The sequence below is a fragment of the Hypanus sabinus genome, unplaced genomic scaffold (genome assembly GCF_030144855.1).
Source record: "Hypanus sabinus isolate sHypSab1 unplaced genomic scaffold, sHypSab1.hap1 scaffold_416, whole genome shotgun sequence".
NCBI lineage: Eukaryota > Metazoa > Chordata > Chondrichthyes > Myliobatiformes > Dasyatidae > Hypanus > Hypanus sabinus.
Window position 1 is genome coordinate 282210 of NW_026781295.1, and position 23173 is coordinate 305382.

At 51.0% G+C, this 23173-nt stretch overlaps 1 protein-coding gene across 1 annotated transcript in view; it reads right to left on the bottom strand.

Moving 5' to 3' along the window:
• Positions 1 to 297: 297 nt before the first annotated feature.
• LOC132388811 (uncharacterized) overlaps positions 298 to 23173 on the bottom strand; it is a 63008-nt gene continuing 40132 nt past the window's right edge. Inside the window, exons 6-9 of the mRNA XM_059961233.1 lie at positions 12697 to 12816; positions 6637 to 6753; positions 5089 to 5338; positions 298 to 484 (exon numbers count right to left, since the gene is read on the bottom strand). Coding sequence (XP_059817216.1) covers positions 298 to 484; positions 5089 to 5338; positions 6637 to 6753; positions 12697 to 12816 — 674 coding nt within the window. The remainder of the gene's footprint in view (positions 485 to 5088; positions 5339 to 6636; positions 6754 to 12696; positions 12817 to 23173) is intronic.

A 23173-nucleotide genomic window follows, 5' to 3' on the forward strand; every position in this document is an offset into this window, starting at 1 on the left:
GAGGCAAAGAATGGGGTCCGAGGGGGAGAGAGCAAGGGCAGAAGCGGAATGAGCTGGGGAGAAGGGCAAAGAGAGGAGTAGAAAGGGGGATTAAAAGGGGGGATCGAGGGAGAGCGGGGCGGGAAGGGTGAAAAGTGGTCAAGATGGAGAGAGGGAGAGGTGCGGGAGAATGGGGATGCGAGTAGAGGAGGAGACTGGGGTAGGAAGGAGGGGAAGAGAGGGTGGGAAAGAGTAAAAAGATGGGAGTTTGAGAGTGGGGTAGATTGAATGGGGAGAAGTGGAATGCCTTCATTTGATTTAAGTCTTTCCCGCGGGGTGTTGACAGAGACCTCGGATCTCTGCAGGAATATCCGGGTATAAATGTGCCGACTTCTCGCAGATGAATCTGCGTTTACTTTTGCAAGGATTGTAGCCCCGGTACGCGTTGCATTTACTGCAGCTGGACCGGCATAAGGACTTGTGCAGGAGATTAGAGTCCACATTCCTATGAAAGAGGGTTAGACAATGTCAACAGAGTCAAAACAGATCCATCAGGCGACCGGAGATCGTCGAAAACAACTAATCGACTGATCTGCGCTCGCCCCCCAGCCCCGGATCCATGGCCGGACGAATCCCACTATACCGCTCTCCCCGACAATCCCGAGTCAAATCCCAAATCAATCCCTCTGCACCACCCGCTCCCGACAACCCTGGGTCAGTCAACAGACTAATCCCACTGACCTGCTCTCTCCACACGGCCTCGTGTCAGACTCCAAACTAATCCCAATGTCCCATACTCTCCACACGGGCCCCTGTCACACTCACACCACCGACCTGTAACAGTTCAAATCTCACCCGTATCTGCATTTTCCAATCCAGTAAGTTTGGTATACTTTGCCGATAGAGGTGGAAACAAATTCCTGTAAAATTAAATCCTTTCCATTAATATGCAAGCAACGCCCTGGGAAATGTTTCACTACTAATGTAATGGTTTCTCTGTAGCAGCAGTGTGTTTGAGTTATGACGAGAGATAACGGGGGCTTCGGAATGGGTGACGTTCCCTGATGGGAGGGATTTTCTTTCCTGTGAGACCAAGAGCGAGGGATTCGCGGCCTTTTGTTCGGCAGAAGATGGAGAGAGAAGATGCCAGAACGGGGTAATCGTAGACTGCAGGCCTGAGCGGACTTGGAATGGGGTCGGGAGTCGACCACGCCCAGGGGAAATCGATGGAGAACGGACGGACGGGAAAACAATGAGCTCCAAGGAGCGCATTAGACTGTTCCGTTAAAATGGTAAAATTGTTTTCCAGACTAACCCTGTAGTTAAATGAAGAATCATAAAGTTCAATTGTTTAATTGCAAATGGTGTACTGCTCGTTATTTCGTGCGATTGATTTGTAACCGGGCAACACAGCCACACAAACAAGCTTTTCTCGGTTTGGCCTGGCCGAAGGAGGTATCGCCCTCAAACACCAGGCAAAGCATGCTGGTAGAACCTAACGGTTACATTTAGCCTCTCTCCATGCCTGACCACGGGAAAATGTGAAGAGACGGCACAGGGATGGAATCCCCCAGTGTCAGATCCCAGGAATGGGTGATGGGACAGGTTTGTGGGAGTTTCACTCTGTGCCTGATCCAGGGAGTGTCTGACGGGACGGCGTGGAGGGACTTCATTCTGTCACAATCAAAAACTTCCATAATTGCACCGTGCAGAGCATTCTGACAGGCTGCATAACTGTTTGGTATGTTTGGGGGGGGGGGGGGGGTCTGGCTGCTGCACAGGACCGAAAGAAGCTCCGGAAGGTTGTAAATCTAGCCAGCTCCATATTGGGCGCTTGCCTACAAAAGGACATCTTCAGGGAGCGGAGTCTCGGAAAGACAGCGACCATTATTGAAGTCCTCCAACACCAATGGCTTGCCCTTTACTCACTGTTCCGATCAGGTAGGAGATACAGAAGCCTGAAGGCACACACTAAGTGATTCAGGAACAGCTTCTTCCCCTCTGCCATCCGATTCCGGAACGGACTGGAAACTTTGTACACTACCTCAGTTCTTATAATGTAGACCATTTCTGTTCTTTTTACATTTTAAATAATCTATTCAATGTTCGTGTTTGATTTACTTGTTTATTTTTATTATGTTTTATTTCACTTATTGTTATTTTCTCTCTCTCTGCCAGGTTATGTCTGGCATTGAATTGCTGATGCTAAGTTAACAAATTTCACGTCAAAAGCCGGTGTTAATAAACCTGATTCTGATTCTGCTTCTGGAGGGAGTTTCACTCTCTGTCTATCGCGGGAGTGTGTGATGGGACGGTGCGGAAAGATTCAAACTATGTTAGACCCCGGAAAACACTTACCTCTTCCTGGTTTGAATCTATTTCGAGGAGCCTTGCATCAAAGTTTGAACAATGTTCCCTCGATCCATCATAAGATTTCTTCAAGATGGATAGGAAATAACATCCATCTTCGTTTCCTTTCCAGTTCTGAGGACACGCTGGCACTGCAAATGAGGAACAAACAAAAATGAATCTCCCTCCATTACTCCCATTGCACCGAATGGGATCAGAAACGGTCAACGTCCCATCACCGATTCAGACAGCAGGTGTCGCTGCTTTCTCTCCGACCCATCACACACTCCTCCGGCCAGACATAGAGGGAATCTCCCTCCACTCCGACCCATCACACACTCCTCCGGCCAGACATAGAGGGAATCTCCCTCCACTCCGACCCATCACACACTCCTCCGGCCAGACATAGAGGGAATCTCCCTCCACTCCGACCCATCACACACTCCTCGGGTCAGACACAGAGTGAATCTCCCTCCACAACGTCCCATCACACACTCCCGGGATCAGACACAGAGTGAATCTCCCTCCACACCGTCCCATCACACACTCCCGGGGTCAGACACAGAGTGAATTTCCCTCCACACCGCCCCATCACAGATTCCAGGGATCAGACATGCAATGAAACTACCTCGGCACCGTCCCATCAGTTATAGAGTGAAAGTCCCTGCGGGCCATTCAAACACACACTTCCTGACTGCTCAGACACAAATTTAGGTTCCGCACACAATCCACCGTCACACACTCTCGTGGACAGACGAAGAATGAAGCTCTTGTATCACGGTTGCATCATCATCTCCCGGAGTCAGACACAGGGTAATGCTCCTTCCACACTGGCCCATCACACACGACTCTAACCCTAATTCACACTCTGACACACTCCTTGGGTCAAACAGCGAGTGACCCTTCCTCCACACTACCCCAATACAACCTCCCGTGGTCAGATATGAAATGAAACACTCTCTGCTTCATCCCGCCGCGCACTCCCGTGGTCAACCATAGTACGATGCTCCTTCCACCCGGAGACATCACAGGGGTCAGTAAACGAGAGAAGTTCACTCCGCACCGTCCTATCACAGAGATATCTGACACAGAGCGGAATACCATCCAGGCCCGCGTTCCCTGTGTCAGACAAACACATAACCCCCCTCACATCCACCAAAGGCATTCACCCGCCCTCCCTCCTTCCCGCAGTAGCTCCTCATCATCCATGCGCCTGTCCAATAGGCTCTTAAATACCCCTAACGTTTTAGCCACCACCACCATCCATGGCAAGTCATTGCAGGCAATCACAACCCTGTGTAAAAAAACTTACCCCTGATGTCTCCCCAAAACATCCCTCCCTTAATTTTGTACCTATGCCTCTGGTGTTTTTTTCTGCTGGTGCCCTGGGAAACAGGTCCAGACTAACCAGCCTATCTATGCCTCTTATAATCTTATAGACCTCTATCAAGTCCGCTCTCATTCTTCTACGCTCCAAAGAGAAAAGTCCCAGCTCTGCTAACCTTGCTTCATGTGACTTGTCCCCCAATCCAGGCAACATCCTAGTAAATTTCCTCTGCACCCTGTCCATAGCTTCCATATCCTTCCTATAATGAGGTGCCCAGAATTGAACACTATATACTCTAAGTGTAGTCTCACCAGGGATTTGTAGAGTTGCAACATGACCTCTCTACTCTTGAACTCAATCCCCCTGTTAATGAAGCCTAGCATCCCATCGGCTTAATTACCGTATCAACCTGCGCCGCGAGCTTGAGTGATATATGGATTTCAAAGCCAAGGTCCCTTTGTTCACCCACACTCTTAAGTAACCGACCATTAAATCTGTACTCTGTCTTCTGGTTTGTCCTTCCAAAATGCATCACCTCACACTTGTCCGGATTGAACTCCATCTGCCATTTTTATGTACAACTCTGCAGCCTGTCTGTATCCTCTTGTAACCCTCGACAACCTGCAGTTCCATCCACAACTCCTCCAATCTTCGTGTCCTCCACAAAGTTACTCACCCTTCTTTCCACCTGTACCTCCAGGTCATTTATTTATTATATTCACGAACAGCAGGTGTCCAAGGACAGATTCCTGCGGCACTCCACTAGTAACCGACCTCCAGGAAGAATACTTCCCTTTCACAACTACACTCTGCTTTCTTCTTTTAAGTCATTTTTTTTTATCCAAGCACCTTCCACAACGTCTCAGCACACACTCCCGGGATCAAAAACTGAGTGAAACCCCTTCTACAACGTCCCATAACTCACTCCCGGATTCAGACACAGAGTGAAGCCCTCGCTGCACCGTCTCGTCACACTCTCCCAGATTCAGAGTGAAACTCTCTCTCCACGGTGCTATAACACACTTCAGAGGTTAGACATGGGGTGAATCTCTCTGAGCACTGTCCCAACATACAATCCCTCTGTCAGACACAGAGTGAAGCTGGATCCATACGGTCACATCAGAGATTCACGGAGTCAGACATAGAATAAAATTTTAAGGTTACGTCTCACAATCCCGAGGTCAGACCCAGAGTGAATCCACCTCTACAACATCCCGCCACACTCTCCTGGGTTCAGTGACAGAATACAACTTCTTCCAGACAGACACGTAACACACTCACCGGGTCAAACACAGAGGGAATCACCCTCCATACCATCTCTTCACACACTCCCGATGTCAAGCACAGAGTGACGCTTCCTCTCTCCATGCTTGCCCTGTGATGAGGAGCGGATGAAAGTGGGGGATGATGCCTCACCTCTTCTGCTGGTCAACAATTCACAGATTCGAGCCTTGATTTCGTTGGCAGATCTGTACTTCGTTTCCATCTCCGTGAACTTGTGACGGAGATCGCTGTGCATTCGGTTAAGATCGGATAGATTAGAGTTGAGCCCAGAGAGATTTTTCAGACAGGTTCTCCGGGAGAAATTAAGGTGGGTATTCTCGGATATCTTGGATTGAAGGGTTGAGTTTAACTCATAGTAATTTCTGTCGGGTGTGATCTGAGACTGACGAATCTGTGACACTGCGAGAGATGGTGAAGGATGTTTAGCCTTTTCAGTGACACGTGAGTCAGCGTCACGCCACCGAACGAGTCACCGAGAGTGTCGTGTCAGTGTCACGATGAAGGGTGTCACAGTGAAGAATGTGCTGGTGGCACAGTGAGAGGAGTCGGCACCATTTTGAGGGTCGTGTCTGTGGCACGCTGAGGGGTATATCAATGTCCCGGTGAAGATTTTGTTGATTTTCCAATGGGGGTCTGCGTCAGTATCATGGGGGACATGTCCGAGTTGCTCTGATGAAAGTGTCGGTGTCACTGTGATAGGTGTTTAGGGGCACTGTCGAGAGTTGAGGCGGTTCATAATGAAGTGTTTCTCGATGTCACTGCCAGGGAAATCGCAGAGTGAGGGGCTTGGGGTGTAACTGTGGTTAGAGTACCTGTGACATGGTTTGCGGTGCACTGGTCGCACAGAGAGGGGTGTGTCTGTGTCACGGTGAGCGGCATGTCATGGCTACGGAAGGTGTGGCAGTGTCACGCCAAGGTGTGCGTCGATGTGACTGAGATTTCGCTGTGAATTTCGGAGCCGGTATGACGATCAGTTGTCTGCCTGTGTCAGGGTGAGGTGAAGGTAATTGCGTCAGTGAGCGGTGCATCTGTGTTATGTTGAGGGGCGCAATCGTCTCGGTGAGGGGTGTTCCAGTGACGTGTGAGTCTTTGTCACGGTGCGGAGCTGGTCGGGTCAGGTTGAGATGCGTGTTGGTGTCACAGAGACTGGTGTCTCAGTGTCACTGTTCAGGGCGTGTCGATGTCACTGTGGTGCTGTACAATAACAATTTATTTACATTTGGAGCCCGTTCGGCTCACCTTGGGTCGAGAGCCCGTCAACAATCACGGTAATGGCGGAAGTAACTAGGCAGAGTTGGCAGATCCTACGGTGCGATCTATTCCCCATGCTCTCTTTCAGTGTGTTGGTGAATGCAGCCGTGTCGCCCACTAGGACTCTCTTCCACCCACCGGCCGCGGTCTCTCCTTCCACCACCAACACCCCTCCCTCTCTCAATCTCAGTTACATTGAGCCTCATCGCTGAGATTCCAAATAGCTTGAATCCCCAGGGCTGACCAGCGTCTATCTGATTCCAGAAACTTAGTCACGTCTTCCGAATGTGATCGATTAAATTGGAACTGTGGGTGTTTGAATGAGCCCTCAGGGGATGCATGGGATGCACGGGGAATTGGCTGTCTGGATTCAGAGTTTTACAGTCATGTTTTATTCCACACTCCCAACTTACGGTCTGACTCCAACCGGAGTCCGTTCGACTCACCATGGATCGAGAGCCCGACCACCGTCGCGAAGAGGACGAACGTAACCAGGCAGAGTAGGCAGAACTTACGGTCCGGTCTATTTCCGATGTTCTCGTTCGTCTGCTCTTTATGCGGACCTGTAGAGAGACGATTCAGAGAAACAGAAGGAGAATTCAGGAGATGGTGTGAGAGGACCGATGGGCCGGAAAATGTGAAACAATGGGGGAGAGAAAACGAGAAGAGAGAGGACCTAGGAAGTGGCCGCGTGAGAAGAGGAAGCGATTTTCGGTGAGAATGGGGAGTGGGATGTGCGAGAGAGACAGAGAAAAAGTGGGGAACAGAGGCGAAATGACGAGAGAGAAAAGTGGGAGAGAGGAGGGAAGAGACAATGGAGCGAGAGAGAGGGGTGGGAAAGAGTGGAAAGAGAGTGTTTCACGGGTTTATTATTTTTCCTATCTGTATCACTGTTTGACCGCTTTGTTCATTTTTCACGCATGAGATAAATGACTGTCTTCTGGGGATGAAGCTGTTGCGGTGATTTCGTAGACTCCATTGTGTTTCTTTGTTTTGCAGCTGCTGACAAGGAGAAGGGCAGCACCGTCACGTGATGGCTAGCGCAGCGCTTTACAGTACCAGCGACCCGGGTTCAGTTCCCGTCACTGCTTGCAAGGAGTTTCCAATACTCCCCATGAGCCAGTGGATTTCCTCCGGGCGATCTGGGATCCTTCCGTAGTACAAAGACATATCGGTTTTTCGGTTAATTGTTTATTGTAAATTTAACTGTCATTAAAAAGGAATAGTTCGGAGTATTGTTGGGCAACGCGGCCTGAATGGCCGGAAGAGCCGATTCGGAACTGTTATTCTATAGTAAAAAAAAACAAAATAAATTTTGAGGAAGAAATGATAAAGCATGGTGGGAAATGGTCTACATATACAACCGGACCATCCGGTGTTTGTGGTGGGTGTGACTGTCCGGGAAGAATGTAGTGCTGAAAGGCTGTAAAATCTCAGGCGACACAAAATGTGAAGGGATAGGAGACAGTTAACGACAGAACCCTTAACTGTCGACAGGGAAAGGGATCTCGGGTTGATCACGCGGTTCAATGGAGTGATAAAGATTTGACTGCAGACAAAGTCTCTCTCATGGGAGATCCATTCACAAGATTGTGATGGCCGGGATTCACAGTGAATTGGGAATTAAGTCGCCGTACTGGCTTGTCCACAGAACCCAGAGGCCGGCGACCGTCCGTGACTGGTGGTGTTACCCACGGGACCTCTATTGTCTGTGGCCAAAACCTGTGAGAACCTGGAGATTTAACAAGGCTTTGTGTGTTTCCAACATCCTGCATCGTAGACCAGCCAGTACAGCAGAGGAACAGGCCCTTCGGCCGGCAATGCTGTCCGGGATGCATTCCCTCTGGTGTCAGACATTTCACATTTGGGAATGATGCCCTTTGTAACTCTTATGATCTTGTGCTATCTCTGAGCATTTCGCCTACCAAGGTGCAACATTTTACGTTTGCCCGGGTTAAACACCATCTGCCATTCCTCCATCCCATATCAGACACTGATCCAAGTCCCACGGAATTGAATGCAGGCCATCTAAGCGATGCACAACACCCATCAGCCTATCATCTACAAACTTACCAAACCACCCATCTGCATTCTCACCCAGATCGTTCATTTATATAAAACAATATAACAATCACATCTCGGACCTTCTAGTCCGTGACGAACGCTTACTCTCACCTAGTCCCACCGACCCGCACTCATCCTATATCCTTCCATTCCTTTCCTATTCATATACCTATCCATTTTTAAATAACAATATCGAACCTGCTTCCACCACTTCCACTGGAAGCTCGTTCCACACATCTACCACTCTTTGTGCAAAAATGTCCTCTTTAAACTTTTGCTCCTTAACTCTCAACTCATGTCCTATTCTTTGAATGTTCCCCGCTCTCAATGAAAAAATAAACCTATCCATTTCAACTTGATCAATCCCCCTCATAATTTTTCAATACCTCTTTCAAGTCCCCCCTCAGGCTTCTAACGATGCAAAGAATAAAGGCCTAACTTGTTCAAACTTTCTTTGTAACTTAGGTGCTGAAACCCAAGTAACATTCTCGTAAATCTCCCCTCTACGCCCTCTATTTTATTGACATATTTCCTATAGCTCGGTGTCCAGAACTGTGCACAATGCTAGAAATTGGTCCTCAGCAATACCTTGTACAATTTTAACTTTACATCCCAACTCCTATACTCAGTGCTCTGATTCATAAAGGCCAGCATACAAAAAGCTTTCTTCACCTACCTATCCACATGAGATTCTACATTCAGGGAACTGTGCGCCTTTATTCCTCGATCACTCTGTTCTACTGGATTTCTCAATGCCCTGACATGTACCATGTATGTCCTATTTTGATTAGGCCTAACAAAATTTAACACCTCAAACCTATCAGTATTAAATTCCATCTGCCATCTTCCAGCCCACATTTCTAACTGACCCAAATCTCCCTTCAAGCTTTGATTTCTTGCTTCCCTATCCACAACGCCACCTATCTAAGTATCGTTTGCAAACTTACTAATCCAATTTAACACCTCATCATCCAGATCATTAATGTATATGATAAACAACACTGGACCCAGTACAGTTCCCTGCGGCACACCACTAGTCACCGGCCTCCAAACTGACAAACAGTTATCCACCACTACTCTCTGGCATCTCCCATCCAGCGACTGTTGAATAAATTTTACTACTTCAATATTAATACCTAACAGTTGAAACTTCCTAACTAAGCTTCCGTGTGGAAACTTGTCAATTACTTACTGAAGTCGATACAGATAACATCCACTGCTTCACTATCGTCAACTTTCCTAGTAACCTTTCCAAAAAAGTTCAATGCGATCTGTCAAACATGAACTTCCACTCACAAATCCATGTTGACTGTTGCTAATCAGACCCTGTCTATCCAGATAATTAGATGTAATCTAGATATACATCAGAAACAGGAGAGATCGCACCCACACCCACAGATACAGGTCACTTCATTGGAGTAGAACAAGGTTACTCTATCACAGAATGCAGAATAAAGTATCAAAATTTCAGATAAATTGTAGTGCAGGCGGACTACAGGTTTCAAGAGCCGTGAAGAGGAAGATTTGATGTCAAGAGCACATCTTATCGTATTTGGTGTCCGTTCAATATTCTGATTGCTATTGTGTAGAAGCTATCCTTGAGCCTCCGGATACATGCTTTCGCATTTTCCCTCCGATGGGAGGGTGTAGAAGACAGAATGTCCGGGGACCTTTGATGACGCTGGGTGCTTTATCTGAGCAGCAGTATGTGCTGAGAGAGATCATGGAGGGGAGGATGGTTTCGGAGCTGGGCTCAGCTATTTCCACAACGCTCTGCAGTTCCCTGCGGTCATGGGCGGTGGAGTGTTTATATTTTTAGTGAGGAACCAGGACGTTTTATGAGAACAGGGTAGTGGACATTGTGAACAAGGAACAAAATAAGACTTTTTTTTTACTTGGTAGACTAATCTGTGTAATGGTGTGGGACCCAGGGGAATTTGACCGAATGATATCTCCGGATTGATAGGCATAATAAACGCTTGACAAGTCCCGTATCAAGTTCCCAGATGGTAGATCACTCTGCAAGATGGGAGAGAGGAATTGAGAGAGAGATCCAAGAAGGAAAGGAGCGGTGAGACTGGGCGGGAGAGGGAAAGATAGGGAGAGTAGAAGAGAGAAGGGGGAAGGAGTTGGCAGGTGGCGTGAGACCCAGGTAGATATGCCGGCGGATTTAACTGGGGAGAACAGACCTGTAATTGGTAGTAAATGTTCCATACAGAAGCTTGTACAAGGCTATTAACAAGGGCTCAGATGGGAAGATGCTGTGGAACCCAAGGAGATCTCTCTGACCGATTTGATTAAAGAGGACTGATCAGGTCGAGCTGCTGGATGTAATGTACACAGATTTTAACAAGGCCCCAGAGGGTGTACCGCTCTGGGAGATGGTGTGCGACGCGGTGGGGGGGGGGGGGGGATGGCTGATCCAGTATACAATTGACTCAGAGATAGGAGACACGTTTTAGTGTCGCAGTCCGTTTCCCAAACCGGAAGCCCGTCACTAGCACTGTTCACGGGTGGTCGGTGGTGGGCCGATCGATCTCTGTCAATTATATCGACAATTTATGGCAGATTGCACAGTACACAGTATGTGTGCTTGCAGACGACATTAACGTTGATGTCGTTTTATACAGTGAAGACAGATTTCACTTACAGTGGGATCTCGATTCGCCGGGGAAGTCGGCCGAGCAGAAGCAGATGCAACTTAGTTTGAACTTTCGTATTTCAGGAAGACAAGCAACAGGGTAGGACTTGCACGGTGAACGGGAGGAAACTAGGGAGAGTTTATAGAACGTACGGCGAGAGGTACGCTGTTCCCTGAAAGTGGAGTCACAGGTAGACAGAACCGTGGAGAGTATTGTAGAAGAGAGTGACCCAAGGGCATAATGGTACACGGTTCTCTGAAGGTGGAGTCACAGGTAGACAAGGTGGTGAAGAGCGTTGTCGAGCAGAGGGACCCGGGGTATAGGTACACGGTTCTCTGAAAGTGGAGTCACAGGTAGACAAGGTGGTGAAGAGCCTTGTCGAGCTGAGGGACCCGGGGTATAGGTACACGGTTCTCTGAAGGTGGAGTCACAGGTAGACAAGGTGGTGAAGAGCGTTGTCGAGCAGAGGGACCCGGGGTATAGGTTCACGGTTCTCTGAAAGTGGAGTCACAGTTGGACAGGGCGGTGAAGAAAGCAGTCAGGGCAATAAGTACAGGAGTAGGGAGGTCAGGTTGGAATTGAAGAGAGAGAGAGGGGTAGGGACTGAGAGGGAAGGGAGAGGGGGTAGTGACTGAGAGGGGGCAAAGAGAGTGTAGGGTCCAAGACGGAGGAGAGAGAAAGGGTAGGGATTGAGAGGGAGGAGGGAGACAACATTAGGAACCGATAAGGAGAGAGAGAAAAAGTAGCGACCAAGCGAGAGGAGAGATCAGGGTCGGGACCAGGAGGTGTGAGCCAGTGCAGGGACGAGAGAGAGGGGAGAGTGAGTAGGGACCCAAAGGGAGGAGGGAGAGCAGAGTAGTGACCGAGGTGAGGTGAGGGAGAGTTTGAGAACAAGAAGGAGGGGAGAGAGAGGGGTAGGGACTGAGAGGGAGGAGGGAGACAACATTAGGAACTGATAAGGGGAGAGAGAAAAAGTAGCGACCAAGCGAGAGGAGAGATCAGGGTCGGGACCAGGAGGTGTGAGCCAGTGTAGGCACGAGAGAGAGGGGGGAGTGAGTAGGGACCCAAAGGGAGGAGGGAGAGCAGAGTAGTGACCGAGGTGAGGTGAGGGAGAGTTTGAGAACAAGAAGGAGGGGAGAGAGAGGGATAGGGACTGAGAGGGACAGAGTGGTCGAGACCGAGAGGAAGGGGGCACAGAGGGTTTGAGAACGAGGGGGAGGAGAAAGGGAAGGGAGTATAGAACGAGAAGGAAGGCAGAGAGAGAGTGGTAGGGACCGAGAAAGACGGGGCATAGGGGGTAGTGACCGAGAGGGAAGAGAGAGAGAGAGAGAGAGAGAGAGAGAGAGAGAGAGAGAGAGAGAGAGAGAGAGAGAGAGAGAGAGAGAGAGAGAGAGAGAGAGAGAGAGAGAGTAGTAGGGACAGAGTGAGAAAGAGGAGTAGGGCCTGAGAGGGAGGAGAGAGAGATTTGGACTGAGAGGGAGGACAGAGAGAATAGTAGGGACTGAGAGGTAGGAGATTCAGAGGAATTCGGACTGAGATGAATGGAGGGGTAGGGAGTTAGGACAGGGTCATTTTTCTGTAGGCTTGGATAATCGAGGACCAAAATGCTCAGGGATAAAGAGAAAGCAGTAGATGATGCAACTGGGGACAAGAATGACAACATCTTGTTTACCCCGACAGTGGTCCGTCTGTGGAACGAGCGGCCAAAGGAAGTGGTCGAAGCAGATTCATTAAAACTTGAACACTTGTGCATAACACACGTGACCCCTTAAGAGTGATGTCGTTATTGTGAACTCTGACCTGTCTGTGCAACCACTGACATTTCCGCAGGTCCCGGGGCAATGGGAGGATTTTCATACTCTTCGGTGATATGTTCGTCATTAGGAAGTTTGAGCACTGAGTAGGTCGAGTTCAGACCGTCTGAGAGGTGAGAGAGAGAAAGAGAGAAGTAAAAGGAGAGGCGTCGACAGACGTTTTCTCGTAGGTCTGCGGCGGCTATTTAAAAAGGTGGTTTCGAGAGCGTTAGTCCATTGAACGTGGGCTGTCACTGGCTCTAACCGGATGTCCAATCGGCAGTTGGATAGCAGGGTAGGTTCAGGGAGCTACTGGCCCATGGAGCGTTTACCAAAGGAGCGGTTATCAAAGGAGTGACCTCAGGCAGAGCGGTAGGGCTTTGATACATACGGGCTTCGGCGATAACGGGTCGAGGCGAGGTGAGCTAGCTGTGAGGAACAGAACAGGAAGAGTGTCTGTGAGGCCAGTGTTATATACTGCGTGTTAGATGTGGGAAGTCCGGGAGAATCTCAGCTTCCCGGATGGAAACTTCCGCACCAGCTACGTCGAGCTACAGCTCCTTAGGGACCGCTATAGGGAAATAGAGACGCAGCTCAATGACCTTCGTCTGGTCAGGGAGAGTGCGAAGATGATAGAGGGGATTTACAGGCAAGCAGTCACAGCGGGTCCTGGGGAGACAGATAAATGGGTAACAGTCAGGAGAGGGAAACGTCTGCTCAGGGAGAGTGAGGAGATGATAGACGGGATTTAGAGGCAAGCAGTCACGCCGGGTCCCCGGGAGACAGATAAATGGGTAACAGTCAGGAGAGGGAAACGTCTGGTCAGGGAGAGTGAGGAGCTGATAGACGGGATTTACAGGCATGCAGTCACAGCGGGTCCTGGGGAGACAGATAAATGGGTAACAGTCAGGAGAGGGAAACGTCTGGTCAGGGAGAGTGAGGAGATGATAGAGGGGATTTGCAGGCATGCAGTCACTCCGGGTCCTCGGGAGACAGATAAATGGGTAACAGTCAGGAGAGGGAAACGTCTGGTCAGGGAGAGTGCGGAGATGATAGACGGGATTTACAGGCATGCAGTCACTCCGGGCCCTCGGGAGACAGATAAATGGGTAACAGTCAGGAGAGGGAAACGTCTGGTCAGGGTGAGTGAGGAGATGATAGAGGAGATTTACAGGCAAGCAGTCACTCCGGGCCCTCGGGAGACAGATAAATGGGTAACAGTCAGGAGAGGGAAACGTCTGGTCAGCGAGAGTGCGGAGATGATAGAGGGGATTTACAGGCATGCAGTCACACCGGGTCCTGGGGAGACAGATAAATGGGTAACAGTCAGGAGAGGGAAACGTCTGGTCAGGGAGAGTAAGGAGATGATAGAGGAGATTTACAGGCAAGCAGTCACACCGGGTCCTGGGGAGACAGATAAATGGGTAACAGTCAGGGGAGGGAAATGTCTGGTCAGGGAGAGTGAGGAGATGATAGAGGAGATTTACAGGCATGCAGTCACACCGGGTCCCCGGGAGAAAGATAAATGGGTAACAGTCAGGAGAGGGAAACGTCTGGTCAGGGAGAGTGAGGAGATGAAAGACGGGATTTACAGGCAAGCAGTCACAGCGGGTCCTGGGGTGTCAGATAAATGGGTAACAGTCAGGAGAGGGAAACGTCTGGTCAGGGAGAGTGAGGAGATGATAGACGGGATTTACAGGCATGCAGTCACACCGGGTCCTGGGGAGACAGATAAATGGGTAACAGTCAGGAGAGGGAAACGTCTGGTCAGGGAGAGTGAGGAGATGATAGACGGGATTTACAGGCAAGCTGTCACACCGGGTCCTGGGGAGAAAGATAAATGGGTAACAGTCAGGAGAGGGAAACGTTTGGTCAGGGAGAGTGAGGAGATGATAGACGGGATTTAAAGGCAAGCAGTCACACCGGATCCTGGGGAGACAAATAAATGGGTAACAGTCAGGAGTGGGAAACGTCTGGTCAGGGAGAGTGAGGAGATGATAGAGGGGATTTACATGCAAGCAGTCAGAGCGGGTCCTGGGGAGACAGATAAATGTGTAACAGTCAGGAGAGGGAAACGTCTGGTCAGGGAGAGTGCGGATGATAGAGGGGATTTACAGGCAAGCAGTCACACCGGGTTCTGGGGAGACAGATAAATGGGTAACAGTCAGGAGAGGGAAACGTCTGGTCAGGGAGAGTGCGGAGATGATAGAGGGGATTTACAGGCAAGCAGTCACAGCGGGTCCCCGGGAGACAGATAAATGGGTCACAGTCAGGAGAGGGAAACGTCTGGTCAGGGAGAGTGAGGAGATGATAGACGGGATTTACAGGCATGCAGTCACTCCGGGCCCTCGGGAGACAGATAAATGGGAAACGTCTGGTCAGGGAGAGTGCGGAGATGATAGACGGTACTTACAGGCAAGCAGTCACAGCGGGTCCTCGGGAGACAGATAAATGTGTCACAGTCAGGAGAGGGAAACGTCTGGTCAGGGAGAGTGCGGAGATGATAAACGGGATTTACAGGCAAGCAGTCACACCGGGTCCTGGGGAGACAGATAAATGGGTAACAGTCAGGAGAGGGAAACGTCTGGTCAGGGAGAGTGCGAAGATGATAGACGGGATTTACAGGCAAGCAGTCACACCGGGTCCTGGGGAGACAGATAAATGGGTAACAGACAGGAGAGCGAAACGTCTGGTCAGGGAGAGAGAGGAGATGATAGAGGGGATTTACAGGCAAGCAGTCACACCGGGCCCTGGGGAAACAGATAAATGGGTAACAGTCAGGAGAGGGAAACGTCTGGTCAGGGAACGTGAGGAGATGATAGAGGGGATTTACAGGCATGCAGTCACTCCGGGTCCTGTGGAGACAGATAAATGGGTAACAGTCAGGAGAGGGAAACGTCTGGTCAGGGAGAGTGCGGAGATGATAGACGGGATTTACAGGCAAGCAGTCACACCGGGTCCTGGGGAGACAGATAAATGGGTAACAGTCAGGAGAGGGAAACGTCTGGTCAGGGAGAGTGCGAAGATGATAGAGGGGTTTACAGGCAAGGAGTCACACCGGGTCCCCGGGAGACAGGTAAATGGGTAACAGTCAGGAGAGGGAAACGTCTGGTCAGGGAGAGTGCGGAGATGATAGCCGGGATTTACAGGCAAGCAGTCACACCGGGTCCCCGGGAGACAGATAAATGGGTAACAGTCAGGAGAGGGAAACGTCTGGTCAGGGAGAGTGCGGAGATGATAGAGGGGATTTACAGGCATGCAGTCACTCCGGGTCCTGGGGAGACAGATAAATGGGTAACAGTCAGGAGAGGGAAACGTCTGGTCAGGCAGAGTGCGGAGATGATAGAGGGGATTTACAGGCAAGCAGTCACAGCGGGTCCTCGGGGGACAGATAAATGTGTAACAGTCAGGAGAGGGAAACGTCTGGTCAGGGAGAGTGCGGAGATGATAGAGGAGATTTACAGGCAAGCAGTCACACCGTGTCCTGGGGAGACAGATAAATGGGTAACAGTCAGGAGAGGGAAACGTCTGGTCAGGGAGAGTGAGGAGATGATAGACGGGATTTACAGGCAAGCAGTCACACCGGGTCCTGGGGAGAGAGATAAATGGGTAACAGTCAGGAGAGGGAAACGTCTGGTCAGGGAGAGTGCGGAGATGATAGAGGGGATTTACAGGCATGCAGTCACTCCGGGTCCTGGGGAGACAGATAAATGGGTAACAGTCAGGAGAGGGAAACGTCTGGTCAGGGAGAGTGCGGAGATGATATACGGGATTTACAGGCAAGCTGTCACAGCGGGTCCTGGGGAGACAGATAAATGGGTAACAGTCAGGAGAGGGAAACGTCTGGTCAGCGAGAGTGCGGAGATGATAGACGGGATTTACAGGCAAGCAGTCACACCGGGTCCTGGGGAGACAAATAAGTGGGTAACAGTCAGCAGAGGGAAACGTCTGGTCAGGGAGATTGAGGAGATGATAGAGGGGATTTACAGGCAAGCAGTCACACCGGGTTCTGGGGAGACAGATAAATGGGTAACAGTCAGGAGATGGAAACGTCTGGTCAGGGAGAGTGCGGAGATGATAGACGGGATTTACAGGCAAGCAGTCACACCGGGTCCTGGGGTGACAGATAAATGGGTAACAGTCAGGAGAGGGAAACGTCTTGTCAGGGTGAGTGAGGAGATGATAGAGGGCATTTACAGTCAAGCAGTCACACCGGGCCCTCGGGAGACAGATAAATGTGTAACAGTCAGGAGAGGGAAACATCTGGTCAGGGAGAGTGTGGAGATGATGGAGGGGATTTACAGGCATGCAGTCACTCCGGGTCCTGGGGAGACAGATAAATGGGTAACAGTCAGGAGAGGGAAACGTCTGGTCAGGGAGAGTGCGGAGATGATAGAGGGGATTTACAGGCAAGCAGTCACACCGGGCCCTCGGGAGACAGATAAATGTGTAACAGTCAGGAGAGGGAAACATCTGGTCATGGAGAGTGCGGAGATGATGGAGCGGATTTACAGGCATGCAGTCACTCTGGGTCCTGGGGAGACAGATAAATGGGTAACAGTCAGGAGAGGGAAACGTCTGGTCAGGGAGAGTGCGAAGATGATAGAGGGGTTTACAGGCAAGGAGTCACACCGGGTCCCCGGGAGACAGGTAAATGGGTAACAGTCAGGAGAGGGAAACGTCTGGTCAGGGAGAGTGCGGAGATGATAGACGGGATTTACAGGCAAGCAGTCACACCGGGTCCCCGGGAGACAGATAAATGGGTAACAGTCAGGAGAGGGAAACGTCTGGTCAGGGAGAGTGCGGAGATGATAGAGGGGATTTACAGGCATGCAGTCACTCCGGGTCCTGGGGAGACAGATAAATGGGTAACAGTCAGGAGAGGGAAACGTCTGGTCAGGCAGAGGGCGGAGATGATAGAGGGGATTTACAGGCAAGCAGTCACAGCGGGTCCTCGGGGGACAGATAAATGTGTAACAGTCAGGAGAGGGAAACGTCTGGTCAGGGAGAGTGCGGAGATGATAGACGGGATTTACAGGCAAGCAGTCACACCGGGTCTTGGGGAGACAGATAAATGGGTAACAGTCAGGAGAGGGAAACGTCTGGTCAGGGAGAGTGCGGAGATGATAGACGGGATTTACAGGCAAGCAGTCACACCGGGTCTTGGGGAGACAGATAAATGGGTAACAGTCAGGAGAGGGAAACGTCTGGTCAGGGAGAGTGCGGAGATGATAGACGGGATTTACAGGCAAGCAGTCACACCGGGTCCTGTGGTGACAGATAAATGGGTAACAGTCAGGAGAGGGAAACGTCTGCTCAGGGTGAGTGAGGAGATGATAGAGGGGATTTACAGTCAAGCAGTCACAGCGGGCCCTCGGGAGACAGATAAATGAGTAACAGTCAGGAGAGGGAAACGTCTTGTCAGGGTGAGTGAGGAGATGATAGAGGGCATTTACAGTCAAGCAGTCACACCGGGCCCTCGGGAGACAGATAAATGTGTAACAGTCAGGAGAGGGAAACATCTGGTCAGGGAGAGTGTGGAGATGATGGAGGGGATTTACAGGCATGCAGTCACTCCGGGTCCTGGGGAGACAGATAAATGGGTAACAGTCAGGAGAGGGAAACGTCTGGTCAGGGAGAGTGCGGAGATGATAGAGGGGATTTACAGGCAAGCAGTCACACCGGGCCCTCGGGAGACAGATAAATGTGTAACAGTCAGGAGAGGGAAACATCTGGTCATGGAGAGTGCGGAGATGATGGAGCGGATTTACAGGCATGCAGTCACTCTGGGTCCTGGGGAGACAGATAAATGGGTAACAGTCAGGAGAGGGAAACGTCTGGTCAGGGAGAGTGCGAAGATGATAGAGGGGTTTACAGGCAAGGAGTCACACCGGGTCCCCGGGAGACAGGTAAATGGGTAACAGTCAGGAGAGGGAAACGTCTGGTCAGGGAGAGTGCGGAGATGATAGACGGGATTTACAGGCAAGCAGTCACACCGGGTCCCCGGGAGACAGATAAATGGGTAACAGTCAGGAGAGGGAAACGTCTGGTCAGGGAGAGTGCGGAGATGATAGAGGGGATTTACAGGCATGCAGTCACTCCGGGTCCTGGGGAGACAGATAAATGGGTAACAGTCAGGAGAGGGAAACGTCTGGTCAGGCAGAGTGCGGAGATGATAGAGGGGATTTACAGGCAAGCAGTCACAGCGGGTCCTCGGGGGACAGATAAATGTGTTACAGTCAGGAGAGGGAAACGTCTGGTCAGGGAGAGTGCGGAGATGATAGAGGAGATTTACAGGCAAGCAGTCACACCGGGTCCTGGGGAGACAGATAAATGGGTAACAGTCAGGGGAGGGAAACGTCTGGTCAGGGAGAGTGAGGAGATGATAGAGGAGATTTACAGGCATGCAGTCACACCGGGTCCCCGGGAGAAAGATAAATGGGTAACAGTCAGGAGAGGGAAACGTCTGGTCAGGAAGAGTGCGGAGATGATAGACGGGATTTACAGGCAAGCAGTCACACCGTGTCCTGGGGAGACAGATAAATGGGTAACAGTCAGGAGAGGGAAACGTCTGGTCAGGGAGAGTGAGGAGATGATAGACGGGATTTACAGGCAAGCAGTCACACCGGGTCCTGGGGAGAGAGATAAATGGGTAACAGTCAGGAGAGGGAAACGTCTGGTCAGGGAGAGTGCGGAGATGATAGAGGGGATTTACAGGCATGCAGTCACTCCGGGTCCTGGGGAGACAGATAAATGGGTAACAGTCAGGAGAGGGAAACGTCTGGTCAGGGAGAGTGCGGAGATGATATACGGGATTTACAGGCAAGCTGTCACAGCGGGTCCTGGGGAGACAGATAAATGGGTAACAGTCAGGAGAGGGAAACGTCTGGTCAGCGAGAGTGCGGAGATGATAGACGGGATTTACAGGCAAGCAGTCACACCGGGTCCTGGGGAGACAAATAAGTGGGTAACAGTCAGCAGAGGGAAACGTCTGGTCAGGGAGATTGAGGAGATGATAGAGGGGATTTACAGGCAAGCAGTCACACCGGGTTCTGGGGAGACAGATAAATGGGTAACAGTCAGGAGATGGAAACGTCTGGTCAGGGAGAGTGCGGAGATGATAGACGGGATTTACAGGCAAGCAGTCACACCGGGTCCCCGGGAGACAGATAAATGGGTAACAGTCAGGAGAGGGAAACGTCTGGTCAGGGAGAGTGCGGAGATGATAGAGGGATTTACAGGCATGCAGTCACTCCGGGTCCTGGGGAGACAGATAAATGGGTAACAGTCAGGAGAGGGAAACGTCTGGTCAGGCAGAGGGCGGAGATGATAGAGGGGATTTACAGGCAAGCAGTCACAGCGGGTCCTCGGGGGACAGATAAATGTGTAACAGTCAGGAGAGGGAAACGTCTGGTCAGGGAGAGTGCGGAGATGATAGACGGGATTTACAGGCAAGCAGTCACACCGGGTCTTGGGGAGACAGATAAATGGGTAACAGTCAGGAGAGGGAAACGTCTGGTCAGGGAGAGTGCGGAGATGATAGACGGGATTTACAGGCAAGCAGTCACACCGGGTCTTGGGGAGACAGATAAATGGGTAACAGTCAGGAGAGGGAAACGTCTGGTCAGGGAGAGTGCGGAGATGATAGACGGGATTTACAGGCAAGCAGTCACACCGGGTCCTGTGGTGACAGATAAATGGGTAACAGTCAGGAGAGGGAAACGTCTGCTCAGGGTGAGTGAGGAGATGATAGAGGGGATTAACAGGCAAGGAGTCACACCGGGTACCCGGGGGACAGATAAATGGGTAACAGTCAGGAGAGGGAAACGTCTGGTCAGGGAGAGTGCGGAGATGATAGACGGGATTTACAGGCAAGCAGACACACCGGGTCCCCGGGAGACAGATAAATGGGTAACAGTCAGGAGAGGGAAACGTCTGGTCAGGGAGAGTGCGGAGATGATAGAGGGGATTTACAGGCATGCAGTCACTCCGGGTCCTGGGGAGACAGATAAATGGGTAACAGTCAGGAGAGGGAAACGTCTGGTCAGGGAGAGTGCGGAGATGATAGAGGGGATTTACAGGCAAGCAGTCACAGCGGGTCCTCGGGGGACAGATAAATGTGTAACAGTCAGGAGAGGGAAACGTCTGGTCAGGGAGAGTGCGGAGATGATAGAGGAGTTTTACAGGCAAGCAGTCACACCGGGTCCTGGGGAGACAGATAAATGGGTAACAGTCAGGGGAGGGAAACGTCTGGTCAGGGAGAGGGAAACGTCTGGTCAGGGAGAGTGCGGAGATGATAGAGGAGATTTACAGGCAAGCAGTCACACCGGGTCCTGGGGAGACAGATAAATGGGTAACAGTCAGGGGAGGGAAACGTCTGGTCAGGGAGAGTGAGGAGATGATAGAGGAGATTTACAGGCATGCAGTCACACCGGGTCACCGGGAGAAAGATAAATGGGTAACAGTCAGGAGAGGGAAACGTCTGGTCAGGGAGAGTGCGGAGATGATAGACGGGATTTACAGGCAAGCAGTCACACCGTGTCCTGGGGAGACAGATAAATGGGTAACAGTCAGGAGAGGGAAACGTCTGGTCAGGGAGAGTGAGGAGATGATAGACGGGATTTACAGGCAAGCAGTCACACCGGGTCCTGGGGAGAGAGATAAATGGGTAACAGTCAGGAGAGGGAAACGTCTGGTCAGGGAGAGTGCGGAGATGATAGAGGGGATTTACAGGCATGCAGTCACTCCGGGTCCTGGGGAGACAGATAAATGGGTAACAGTCAGGAGAGGGAAACGTCTGGTCAGGGAGAGTGCGGAGATGATATACGGGATTTACAGTCAAGCTGTCACAGCGGGTCCTGGGGAGACAGATAAATGGGTAACAGTCAGGAGAGGGAAACGTCTGGTCAGCGAGAGTGCGGAGATGATAGACGGGATTTACAGGCAAGCAGTCACACCGGGTCCTGGGGAGACAAATAAGTGGGTAACAGTCAGCAGAGGGAAACGTCTGGTCAGGGAGATTGAGGAGATGATAGAGGGGATTTACAGGCAAGCAGTCACACCGGGTTCTGGGGAGACAGATAAATGGGTAACAGTCAGGAGATGGAAACGTCTGGTCAGGGAGAGTGCGGAGATGATAGACGGGATTTACAGGCAAGCAGTCACATCGGGTCCTGGGGTGACAGATAAATGGGTAACAGTCAGGAGAGGGAAACGTCTTGTCAGGGTGAGTGAGGAGATGATAGAGGGCATTTACAGTCAAGCAGTCACACCGGGCCCTCGGGAGACAGATAAATGTGTAACAGTCAGGAGAGGGAAACATCTGGTCATGGAGAGTGCGGAGATGATGGAGCGGATTTACAGGCATGCAGTCACTCTGGGTCCTGGGGAGACAGATAAATGGGTAACAGTCAGGAGAGGGAAACGTCTGGTCAGGGAGAGTGCGAAGATGATAGAGGGGTTTACAGGCAAGGAGTCACACCGGGTCCCCGGGAGACAGGTAAATGGGTAACAGTCAGGAGAGGGAAACGTCTGGTCAGGGAGAGTGCGGAGATGATAGACGGGATTTACAGGCAAGCAGTCACACCGGGTCCCCGGGAGACAGATAAATGGGTAACAGTCAGGAGAGGGAAACGTCTGGTCAGGGAGAGTGCGGAGATGATAGAGGGGATTTACAGGCATGCAGTCACTCCGGGTCCTGGGGAGACAGATAAATGGGTAACAGTCAGGAGAGGGAAACGTCTGGTCAGGCAGAGGGCGGAGATGATAGAGGGGATTTACAGGCAAGCAGTCACAGCGGGTCCTCGGGGGAGAGATAAATGTGTAACAGTCAGGAGAGGGAAACGTCTGGTCAGGGAGAGTGCGGAGATGATAGACGGGATTTACAGTCAAGCAGTCACACCGGGTCCTGGGGAGACAGATATATGGGTAACAGTCATGAGAGGGAAACTTCTGGTCAGGGAGAGTGCGGAGATGATAGTGGCGATTTACAGGCAAGCATTCACACCGGGTCCCCGGGAGACCTATAAATGGGTAACAGTCAGGAGAGGGAAACGTCTGGTCAGGGAGAGTGCAGAGATGATAGAGGGGATTTACAGGCAAGCAGTCACACCGGGTCCTGGGGAGAGAGATAAATGGGTAACAGTCAGGAGAGGGAAACGTCTGGTCAGGGAGAGTGCGGAGATGATAGACGGGATTTACAGGCAAGCAGTCACACCGGGTCTTGGGGAGACAGATAAATGGGTAACAGTCAGGAGAGGGAAACGTCTGGTCAGGGAGAGTGCGGAGATGATAGACGGGATTTACAGGCAAGCAGTCACACCGGGTCCTGTGGTGACAGATAAATGGGTAACAGTCAGGAGAGGGAAACGTCTGCTCAGGGTGAGTGAGGAGATGATAGAGGGGATTTACAGTCAAGCAGTCACAGCGGGCCCTCGGGAGACAGATAAATGAGTAACAGTCAGGAGAGGGAAACTTCTGGTCAG